The 12,170-nt window shown below is 43.1% G+C and overlaps 1 protein-coding gene across 1 annotated transcript in view; it reads right to left on the bottom strand.

Moving 5' to 3' along the window:
* The window catches only part of LANCL3 (LanC like 3), a 108,314-nt gene that overhangs the window by 23,750 nt on the left and 72,394 nt on the right, over nucleotides 1–12,170 (bottom strand). The window contains exons 2-3 of the mRNA XM_043458519.1: nucleotides 2,837–2,960; nucleotides 1,494–1,691 (exon numbers count right to left, since the gene is read on the bottom strand). Of these exons, the coding sequence (XP_043314454.1) occupies nucleotides 1,494–1,691; nucleotides 2,837–2,960 (322 nt within the window). The remainder of the gene's footprint in view (nucleotides 1–1,493; nucleotides 1,692–2,836; nucleotides 2,961–12,170) is intronic.

Below are 12,170 nucleotides of genomic sequence, written 5' to 3' on the forward strand. Positions count from 1 at the left end.
AATTAACCTGGACATAATGTACAATGCCCTGGAGCTGGTACAAGTGCACACAGGAGCCTTTGAAGTCTTCCCTTAAGCAAAAGTGGCAGGCAGAGAAAATCTAGCCAATGGACTAACACTTCTATTATTTGTCATCTCAGACTGTACTGAAGTAAAAATGAAATTCCACTTGGATTAAAGAACATTACATAAGTAAGGAGGGGAAGGAAGTAATAAAAATCAGGTAACAAACTAAAGACAAATTAAATATATTTTAAAGCTGTACTCACTCATGGCATTGAAGCATAGCCTTGAAAATTAAATACACTCCTAATCAAAATGTGTGTTATTTCGGTATTTTAAGTCTCTCCCCTGGCCAATCGACCAAAATGAATTGTTTTCTCTGAATTTGATTTATTTTGAATTGCATCTTCTCTAAGGCCTAATTAGTGGCATAATGGGGTTAAAAAGAAAGAAAGAAAGTGAAAAGATGGGGTCTGATAAGTTTCCAGGCTCAATTCCAGAGAGTTCAGGACAAATGGCTTCTCATTTCTCTAGACTTTTCATTAGGTGATAATGGAAACTGTCATTTGAAGACAAATTACAGAACAGTCCATCTTAAACCTTAATGTGCATACAAATCGACTAGGGACCTTGTTGAAATGCGGACTGGGATTCACTGGGGCTGGGGTGGAGCCTGAGATTCTCGACATCCAACAAGCATCCAGGTGCCCCATGCCACTGGTCCAGAGACCACGTTTTGAACTGTGAGGTTCCAGACCTGCACTGTCCCATGAAGCCCCTGAGTGCCTGCAACATGGCTAGTCTGAATCAGGATGGGATGTAAGTCTCACATATACACAGGATTTCAAAGACAATATTTCAAAACTGTGAAATCCTACTCGATTTTTAAATTGGCTGCATGTTGAAATAACGTTTGGGGTGTACTGAAAGTGTTAGTCACTCAGTCATGTCCAACTCTTTGTGACCCCATGGACCATAGCCCGCCAGGCTTCTCTGGCCATGGAATTTCCCAGGCAAGAAATATAGGAATGGGTTGCCATTTCCTACTCCAGGGGATCTTCCTGACCCACGGATCGAACTCTGGTCTCTTGCAATGCAGGCAGATTCTTTACTGTCTGAGCTACCAGGGAAGCCCCTTGGGGAATATTGGGGTAGCTCTATTATGAAAATTAATTTCACCTGTTTCTGTGGTTTCACTAGGGCTACTAAACAGTTAATTTCATTTGTGGCTCATATTATATTTTATTGGAGAACACTAGTTTAATTTGTATGCAAATAGATACTGATCATTTATATTTTAAACACAGGATCATTTCTGGAAATCTTTAACCGATGGAGACTTTTCTGGCTTTGAAAAGTTTCCTCTTGACCTTTTCACCTCCCGTGGTAATGGTATAAGGTGAGAAATACCCTCACTTCTCAGAAAAGGCATGTGTCTTTGGCTAAGCCCGCTGAAAGGCAATGTTTTCAGATAAGAATGGGAATGAGACCTGGGGCGCCGTGGCACCAGTGCACCAGCTCATTCTCCCTCTCGATGGCCTCGCCGAGCTCAGGGGGCCAGTTGCAGTTCTGTTCCTGCTCCATAAGGAAGTCCACGCTCTGCCACACCAGCTCCTGGTCCGAGGGCTTGAGGTGCTCATGGTAAGAAAGAAGCATCTGGAGGATGGACGATAGGCCATGAGCTGCTCCTATACAGACAAGAGAAGCATCGTTAATTCAATTGGGAGGAGGACCAGTTGGAAGTCTGGGCCCAAGTATGACAAACAGATGAAGGGGATGGGGAAAGTCAGGCATTCTGGGCAAAAGGAACAGGCACAAAGGTTTGTTTGCTGGAGACTATGCTGGGCAGAACCAAGGAAGCGAAAGAAAAAGCTGGAGTTTGGAGAGGGAGGCAGGTGATCTACAATGGGCCCTGCAAGTCATGCTGGCAAGGGGCGATGGGGAGACTATGAAATCAAGGGGGGAGTAATCAACTTTCATTCACAAGCCTCATATCTCAAAAGCAGCCATTGTGATTTGGTATCCTGTTATTGTGTGTGTGTGTGCATGCGCACACGTGCGCACACTCAGTCGTGTCCAACTCTTTGCGATCCCATGGACTGTAGCCCGCCAGGTTCCTCTGTCCATGGGATTTCCCAGGCAAGAATATTGGAGTGGGTTGTCATTTCCTTCTCCAGGGGATCTTCCCTACCTAGAGATGGAACCCAGGTCTCTGGCACTGGCAGGCGGATTCTTTACTATTGAGTCACCAGGGAATTAATCCACTAATATTAAAAACTTGAAGATGTCAGTGGCTGAATCCTGTTTCCCTGTGCACAGGTACTACTGGCAGTGATTGTATAAGCTGTTCAACTTTCAGCAAAAATAGGCCAATGAATTCACAATCAAGAATAAAGTATTTTAGTCTTTAGTCAAAGTCCCTGGTGGATCAGTGGTAAAGAATCCGCCTGCCAATTCAGGAGACCTGGGTTTGATCCCTGGGTCAGGAAGATGCCCTGAAGAAGGGAAGGGCTACCCACTCTAGTATTCTTGCCTGGGAAATCCCATGGACAGAGGAGCGTGGCAGGCTACAGTCCATGGGGTCACATAGAGTCAGACATGACTGACTCACACACACACACACACACACACACACACACACACAGTGTTAAAACAGTTACCTTTCTGACAGGTAGACTCTGAAAATAAATATGAAATTGTGCTTTGAAGTATCCATCAATATTTATTTTCAAATGGCTTTTTAAAAGGTTCCCAGTGATAGTGATGACCTATGTAAAAGCGGCTATTAGAGACTGCCTTCCTCCTCCAGGCCTTGGCCAACACCTTCACTCACCCAAGTATTCGGTTCCATAGTAAGAATACATCAGCGGGAATGGCTTCCTCTTTTTCATGGCATACTGTTTCCCAGAGTCCAGGATGGCCTGGCAAATTGATTTGATCTGGGCTGGGGTCAGCACCTGAGTAAGGAAATCAAGAAGCAGAAGTCAAGGCAGGATCTTCATTATTCCTCTGACACCAGATTTTCTTGCTTAAATAGTCTATCAGCATAACCCCCCCCCCCACTCCTCTTCTTTGTAAATAAGCTCAGCCCACCACACCTTTTTTTTTTTAAAACCACTGATTCTCTCTCTGCTGTCAAGTTTATCTCCCCTCTTCAGAAAATGTGCTGTTCTGATGGCAAACACAAATCTTTACTGCTATAGGCTTTTGTAAAAGGCAGAGACCACCTTGCAGCTGTTATGTCATTAATCCTTGTCACAAGAACAAGCAGTTGCTTAGAAAAGAACAAAGACTGGTCCTAAGTGACCATACCTAACAAAGCTGTTACTCCTGATATATGCCATGGGTCTGGCTCAGACAATGGGCCTTCAGTTTGTGTCATTTTGACTGTGCTTATAAAACCACAATTCTATGACAAGCTGCTACACGACAGACTCACTAGAGACTACTTTTGCAGTCTCTGAAGGGCTTCCGTGGTGCTTGCCAAGGCAGGAGACACAAGAGAGGTGGGTTCTATCCCCGGGTGGGGAAGATCTCCTGGAGGAGGAAATGTCAACTCGTTCAAGTATTCTTGCTTGGAGAATCCCATGGACAGAGGAGCCTGGTGGGCTACAGTCCATGGGGTTGCAAACAGTGAGACCTGACTAGCACAGCACAGCACAGCAGAAGGAAACCAAAGTCCAAAAGAACTTTTGCTAACAAAATGACTCTGGGCACTTTCCTTTGGTCCAGTGGTTAAGATTCCCTGCTTCCACTGCAAGGGGCACGGGTTCCAGTCCTGGTTGGGGAACGAAGATCCCACATCAAAGACAAAATGACTGAATAGAGAATGGCCAAAAGGCAATGCATGACAGGCCGGCTCCCATATTTTATTCAATTTCCCCACTGTAAGTTTGAGGGCTATAGAGATTAAAATGTTCTCAAGCCTACAAAGCATCACTGCAATTATTAGGGTTCCGGCTCAGGTATGCAATGTTCTCTGCCACCCACTCAGCCTCAGGGCTGACTGGATGCTCCCTCTGGCACCCTCTCATGTCCCCATTACTCTTGGTACAGCACCCACCGTGTTCTCTCTCTCTCTCTAGTGGATGATCAGATGCAAAGACCGTGACGTCTCATCATTTTGGTATCCTTGGTTCCTAATGCTGAGCCTGAGGGGGCCTTTGGTAACTGATGAGTGAGTAAGAGCTAGGTGTACTGGCATGAAAAGCAGAGTCCTCCATCTCCTCTTTCCTTTACTCCACCTCCCCCCTTCCCCTTCCTTCCAAAATTATTTCTTAAGCCCTTACTATCACATGGCAGGAAAGCCTGTCCCAGGTGCTAGGGACATAACAGTGAACAGGATGACAAGACCTTTACTCTCATGAAGCCAACCTTCCAAAAAGGCAAACCTATGTAAGAAAAGTACTAGTCAGAGTAACCAAAAAAAGAAAAATCACCTACAGTTCAGCCTTGGCCTGACTGAATGAATCTGGGATCAAGTCTATTGGATTTTGTTTTTTCTCTAAAGACTCACACATCAAATTTTCCTATGTGGTATCTGCCATCTGACTCACCCAATCCTTTAGAAATAACCAATGATTTCTTAAATCATGACTTGCTCTTCTGATTTACCCAACATTAGAAGGGGCTTTCCAGGTGGCGCTAGTGGTAAAGAACCCAACTGCCAATGCAGGAGACTAAGAGACACAGGGTTGGGGAGATCCTTGGAGAAGGAAATGGCAACCCACTCCAGTATTCTTGCCTGGAGAATCCCTACTGACAGAGGAGCTGGTGGTCTATGGTCCATAGGGTCGCAAAGAGTCAGACATGACTAAAGCAACTTAGCATGCACACATGCACACACAGAAGGGCAAACTATAATCCAGGTTTTGGCCTCTTCAAATCTAGCATTTAATTTGAAAAAATAATTACATAAAAAAGAAGTTGTTCATTAATTTGCCAATTAACATTACTGAGCTACTAGTCTGGTGAGGCCCTCTATTAGGTATTGTGGGGGAACTCTAGAAAGCCTGGGAAACATTTTTTTAGACAAAAGTCTACAATAGAGCAATTAAAATTCACAAGTCCACCTCACACTGGTCAGAATGACCATCATCAAAAAGTCTGCAAATAATAAATGCCGGAGAGGGTGTGGAGAAAAGGGAACCAACCCTCTTAGACAGTTGGTGGGAATGTAAATTGGTCTAGCCACTATGGAGAACAGCATGGAGGTTCCTTCAAAAACTCAAAATAGAAATACCATATATGTCTGAAGAAAACTCTAATTTGAAAAGATACATGCACCCCAATGTTCACAGCAGCACTATTTACAATAGCCAAGACAAGGAAGCAACCTAAATGTTTATCGACAGAGGAATATATAAAGAAGATGTGGTTTAATATGTAAAATGAAATATTTCCCAGCCATAAAAAAATGAAGCAATGTCATTTGCAGCAACATGGATGGACCGAGAGATTATCATACTAAGTGAAGAAAGTCAGACAGAGAAAAACAAATATCATATGATATAATTTATATGTGCAATCTAAAAAAACGACATAAATGAACTTATTTACAAAACAGAACTAGATTCACTGACAGAATAAACAAACTTATGGTTACCAAAGGGGAAGGGGGGGGACGAATTAGATGAATTAGGAATTTGGGGTTAACAGATGGATATTACTATATATAAAATAGATAACCAACAAGGATCTACTGTATAGCACAAGGAACTATATTCAGTATCTTGTAATAACCTATAAGGGAAAATAATCTGAAAAAAGGAATATATATATAAAATCTATGACTGAATCACGTTGCTGTACATCTGAAACATTGTAAAGCAACTTAAATTTTTTTCTTTAATTAAAAAAGAAAAGTTCATGAGCCCAGGCAGGCGTGGAAAGAAACTGTAGTGCAGAGTATGTAACATATCAGCTTCACTAAGACTTTGGGTTCTCGTTTTCCATTTGGTTGCTCAGAAACAATTACAGGTATGCCATGAGTTTCACTTAAATTTCTCTTTTGTTAGGTACCTATCTTTGCCTCTTGCGTTTACTCCTTCCTGTCTAACATTCCCAAAGACCTATCTTCCAACACCTTCCCACCATCATTTCAAGGCTTAGCCCCAGATCTTTCCTTAGCTGAAAGGCCCATTTCTCTTAAATTTTCCACTCTGCATCTATCAAATTGCTACCAAAATTTCAATTTGCCACTAAAAACATCTTTCTCTGTGCCTTTATTGGCATCAACTCATCTCACATTTGGTCTGACTCTACCTAATATCTTGCATTATCAGCCTCATATCAACCCCGCCACCCTGGCTCACTCTCAGAAACTTGCCAAGAGCCTCAAAAGGCATGAACTTAAAAGGAGTCTATCCTGGTACCATCCATAATTCCCTGGGAATATATTTGGCTCTTCACCTGAACTGAGGTTCTGTCTGCCTCTACTGGTCTTGAATCCATACAACAGAGGCAGTTTTTGTGACAGGAAAAGGCCACTGGAGTTTCAGGGTATGTACTCATTTGAATGACTAAAGTTCTCCCTATTTGACTTCCATGCCGGTAATTGAAAACCGGATTACTTTTTCCTCCGTTGAACATATATTCATGTCTCCTTTTCCTCCACCTGCTTGCTTTTCTTTTTTTTCCCTATTTTTGACCACACAGTGTCACATAGGAGATAGTTCTCTGACCAGGGATTGAACCTTCGCCCCTGCAGTGAAAGCGTGGTGTCCTAACCACACTGGACCACCAAGGGAAGTCCCATCCACCTGCTGTTTTTAACCCAGAAAAAAAAAATCAACTTTGGTTCTACGTGGTGCCCTCTCTTTTTCTTTCCGCCCCTAATCCACAGCTCCGAATAGAGAATGAGTTTATAAAATATTGCAAAACCTCCCCGGTCATGCATCATGTCTGGGCGGTTTCCTCTTATCTCTCAGAAACACTGTGAAAAACAAAGAGAAACGGCGCTTGTTGGGCTGGATAAAGACCAGTTATGCGTGCAGTTCTTTATCGCTGGAAACAGGCAAGACCTACCCTTGGCTTTATTGATCAGCAAATAAAAAGTGAAGAGTGCTCGTGAAAAGTGTGCGGAGGAGACCATCGAGGAAGAGGGTCCTGGTCTCACCGTCCTCCCCCCCAACACACAGTACATTAGGAAGGAAGGAGATGACATGGTGGGAGCGGTGGGGGTGGACAGTGGCTGCTTCATGTTCTCTCATAGGTCTGCCCTCTCCAATATCCTTCCGGGTCGCACTCCCAGTGCAGAATAACACATGAGCACACATACCTCGAGGAAGACGGCCTTCCAGCTTCTGAAACCTGCTGAAGCCTCAGGAATGAGGAAACAGCACTTCCACTGGGTGGAATGGAGTGACTGGAAGTGGCAGGGAGGGGCTCCCTGCCCATTAGGCCTTTATCAAAACACACCCAGATTCCTTCTCCTGTATTTGTAGCACATAAGGTTATTCGCGTACTGATGTCTTGGATGGATTTGGTTCTCTTTTCTAATTATTATTATTTTTTTTACTATAGTTGATTTCCAGTGTTGTGTTAATTTCTGCTGTATAGCAAAGGGACTCAGTTATATACATGTATATGTTCTTTTTATATTCCTTTCCATTACAGTAATCACAGGATATTGAACATAGTTCCCTGGGCTACCACAGTAGGACTTTGTTGATTATCCATTCTGCATGTGATCGTTTGCATCTGCTAATCCCACACTCCCAATCCACCCTGCCCCCAACCCACTCCTGCCTTGGCAACCACAAGTCTGTTCTCTCTGTAAGTCTTTCTCTGTTTCAAAGACAGGTTCATTTGTGACATATTTTAGATTCTACATATAAGTGACAGCATATGCTATTTGGATTTGGTTCTTTGAAAAAATTTTCTACACTGAATTGAAATAAATTAAGATATGTCAAACATGCAAAGCAAGTCTCTGGTGGTTTGGTGTAAACAGTTTCATTAGTTTAGCTGATGGCCTTCGCTGGTCTTTGAACAGAGGTGTTTGTTGTGAAAGAGTCCTGTGGGGCTGGGCTGTGAGCATGAAGAGATGAGAGCACAGTAAAGCTCATGCTATGTGGCTTGGCCCCAACCTAAAGGTTGAGCTCTGATGCAACCACCTCCCTACTGATGATATTTTTCTTTTTTGGGCTAAGCCACAGAAAGCCTGCCTCACCACAGACCCCTTTTCAGAGTGAAGAGTCCCGCCCACAGGCCCTCTGAAGTGGCAGTCTTTGCTAGCTTGCTATCAACCACGGCCAGCATGAGCAAGCAACAGTCCAAAATGCCCCAAGTAGGTGACTGCCCAGCCAGATGAAATGCAAAAGGTCACTCCAATATCATGCCAAACACACATGTAACAGAGCAAGAATCTAATGCAGTTAATGTCAGGTTAGCTGACATGAGGTGATTTCCTCCAGCAATGTATTTCACCCACTCCTTTGCCCCACCATTCCGGTGGTAGCACAAGTTTCTGCTTCGAGAAAGAAAAAAGCCATTTGACGATCAATGAACACCAAAATGACTGTTTTTTAGGTTTTTAAAAAAATTTATTGGAGTAGAGTTGATTTACAATGTCATGTTAGCTTCAAGTATACAGCAAAGTGATTTGATTATACATATACATATATTCATTCTTTGTTTTAATGGTTTTTTTTTTGGCTGCACTGCACGGCATGTGGCATCTTAGCTCTCCGATGAGGGATTGAACCCACATCCCCTGCACTGAAGTGTGGAGTCTTAACTACTGGACCACCAGGGAAGTCCCCCTCTTCCTTCTTTTCATGATACCCATGGAGATAATAGCTCTGAGAAAAAAGGCTTCTGAGTTATTAAGATCCTGGGTATTTTAGTACTTAAAGCTGATATGATAAACAACAGACTTGAAAGCTATATAGAGTCAGGATGCAACTAAAGCTGTTCAAGGCGGGCAGAGGTGACATGGGACAGAAACCAGGAAGTTGAAAGTCAGTGTGGAGTTCCTGCTGTCCTAGCTCCACTCCCTTGCAACAGGCATTAGGAAAGATCCTATAATCTCCTGAAAAGGTTTGGAAAATTATAGGTAGTTAGGATGTGTGCCCCCCCTCTCTCACCTGGAATTTGGGGAGATGGCAGACTCAGAGATGTGGCTCTTGTCTCAGGGTCTGGGGCCAGTAACAGAGATACTGCTACATAGCATGTCCAAAGAGAGACAGAAGCAATCCCAAGTTTCTTGTGGGTACCATGGTAGAGCAGAAAAACATCCCATATCCAAAAGTAAATTTTTCTAACAAAATTCCCTGTCCAAATTTGGAAGTTACAGAAATATTTTTGGTACAAAGTCAAAATACAAACAAATGGTTAGAGGCCTCTTTGGGGCTTTGATTCAGTTGAAAGCCACTAGGTTACAGATAAGAGCCAGGCCTTCAGGAAATCTCTGGAGTGGGTGGAGATGTATGCAAGGTGTTGAGAAGACAAAAACTTATAGGAGTTGCTTTGACGCAGAAGCTTAAAGAGATAAGGTACAACTAAGGGAAGCAGGCTTCCCTAGTGGTGCAGTGGTAAAGAATCTGCTTGCAAATGCAGGAGACATGGGTTTGACCCCTGGGTCAGGAAGACCCCCTGGAGAGGGAAATGGCAACCCATTCATGTTCTTGCCTGGAGAATTCCATGGACAGAGGACCTTGGTGGCTACAGTCTATGGGGTCGCAAAGAGTTGGACATGACTCAGCTACTGAGCATGCTAAGGGAAGGCTTTCACACAGGAAACAGATATTGATGAACCAGACAATTTACATTATGTGCTTGGCCTGTGCTGGGCACTTTGAGAGAAGATATATTTTTATTTCTTTCTTTCTTTTTTAATGTGGACCATTGTTTAAAGTCTTTATTGAACTTGTTGCAGTATTGCTTCTGTTTTATGTTTAGGTTTTTTGGTTGTGAGGCATGTGAGATCTTGGCTCCTTGATTAGGGATTGAGCCAGCACCCCTTGCAATGGAAGCCGAAGTCTTAACCACTGGCCCATCAGGGAAGTCCCAAGAGAAGATATAATCTCAATAAATAGACTTAACATCTGAATCATTTAAATAATGAAATACTTTGCATTTGTTTAAATTCTCAAAGTCATGATCTATAGGGGTAAGGTGGAGAGAGGGAATATTGAGGGCTTCACAGAGGGAGAGGGACACGAGCTAAGCTTTGAAGGACAGTTAGGAAGGGAATAAATCAAAGGAGATGGGGGAGGGAGAGAGGGTATTTTAAGTGGTGGGATGGAGAAAACCCTGTGTATTATGGCCAAGCTTTTCAAATTGCAATGTGCAGAGAACCTGGTGCTCTTGTTAAAATGCAGATTTTGATTCCGTGAGTCCAGGACGGGACCAGGACTCTCTAGTTCTAACGAGCTCCCAGGCGAGGTTGCTGACCTGACCTAGACCACACCTGAAGCAGGAAGGGGTTATGGGAGCAGGGAGGCTGGCTGCAGGAGAGGATTTCTCTTGGAAAGGGTAAGAACTTAGATGGAAAGGACTGTAGGAAGTTCCCAAAGAACATTCGAGGAAGCAAGAGCGTGCCCCAGAGGCAAGAACACTGCAGCTGTAATTTCAAAGACCAGAACCCAGGAAAGAGAAGCGATGACAATGTGAAATTCTCTTTCATTTTGCCATGTGGAGGAAAAGTCCCTCCAAAATCTGCAAACTCCAGTGGGGAGCTCTCTTAGCCAATGTGGCCAGGTTTGTTATTTTCTTAATTAGTCTCCAAATAGAGTGCGTGTGCTGGTGCAGAAGGAGCAAGTCCCTTGCATCTAGTTTTCTTGATGCTCTATGACCATTATTATGCTGGGCGATGAGGAACAGGAGGCAGGTTACTCTAGTTAATGATTATTTTCCAATCATCAAAGCGATTCAGCAGGGAATTGCACTTACAAACATTTGGTCCTAGACACCGTTTCAAACTTGTTTCTTTTCCCTTCTCATGTTGAGACATCCAAGCCAGGAAAACACCGGGAACCAGGAAAGCAAAACAGGTTTTACCCCATTCCTGCAGACTGACTGCTGGCTTGAAAGATTTATGATAAGTACCTGGTAACCCAGTCTGCAGCAAGTGTCACTAGATGATTTTGTTCTGTTTCCTCCAAGATATGAAATGTCTCAGAGCCTGAGCTGCCTTTTCTACAAAAATAGGCTCACAATGATTTGCCCCATCTACCCCTTCAGGTGACAGTAAGACCTATTTTAAAAAAGCAGTTCCCATTGGGGGTTAGCAGATGCAAACTGGTATATATAGAATGGATAAATAACAAGATTCAACTGTATATCACAGAGAACTGTACTCAATATCCTGTGATAAACCAGAATGGAAAAGAATTTGAAAAAGAATATGTGTGTGTGTGTGTGTGTGTATATATATAAGTGAGTCATTTTTCTGTACAGCAGAAATTAACACAACACTGTAAATCAACTATACTTTTTTTAAAAGAGCAAAAAATAAGCAGTTCCAGTTAGCAAATTCCAATTTTATTAAGCTGACAATTGTATTTAGCTCCAGGTCATACTGAATATCAGCCTTAGTCAATCGTGTCAGTTGTCTCCACTGTCCCTTGCGAGATATCCAGTTCTCAGCAGTCCGTGAAGCTAGAGCTGGCTATGTGACCTCATTTTGATCAATGGGGAAATCTGCTGAGGTGGGAGCTTCCTGGAAAGCTCTTGATTTCAGCATAAATGGAAGTAAAATGGACACACTTGGCTTTTCCTGCCTTTCCTCTTTTTGGTGCCTTGAATGTGTATGTGAGGCCTGGAGCTATAGCAGCCATTTTACATCCTGAGGCAATAAGCTTGTGGATGACATGCCAACATTCAAAGAACAATAGACGAGAAAGATCCTGGGGGTTTTGGACATCATTGGGAATCTGTAACGCAACCAGGACCACCTATCTCCAGTCTTTTGTTATGAGAGAAAAAGTATCTCCTTTTTTAAAGTCACTGTTCATTGGATCACTTACAAACTCACATCAACTGGGCAGCCATAAAGTGCCAACCTAACAGCACTGCTAACATTCATTTCCCTGTAAAGCAATTTTTGCCCACATACTCCTCTGTTTCCATGGAAACCTCTAGCTCCGGAGCTCTTTACAGTGAAACTAACTGCCTGAGTGGACAAATTCAAATGCAGTTTTTAGTGCTGGCAGTACTCACCA

Source organism: Cervus canadensis, chromosome X, assembly GCF_019320065.1.
Source record: "Cervus canadensis isolate Bull #8, Minnesota chromosome X, ASM1932006v1, whole genome shotgun sequence".
Lineage (NCBI taxonomy): Eukaryota > Metazoa > Chordata > Mammalia > Artiodactyla > Cervidae > Cervus > Cervus canadensis.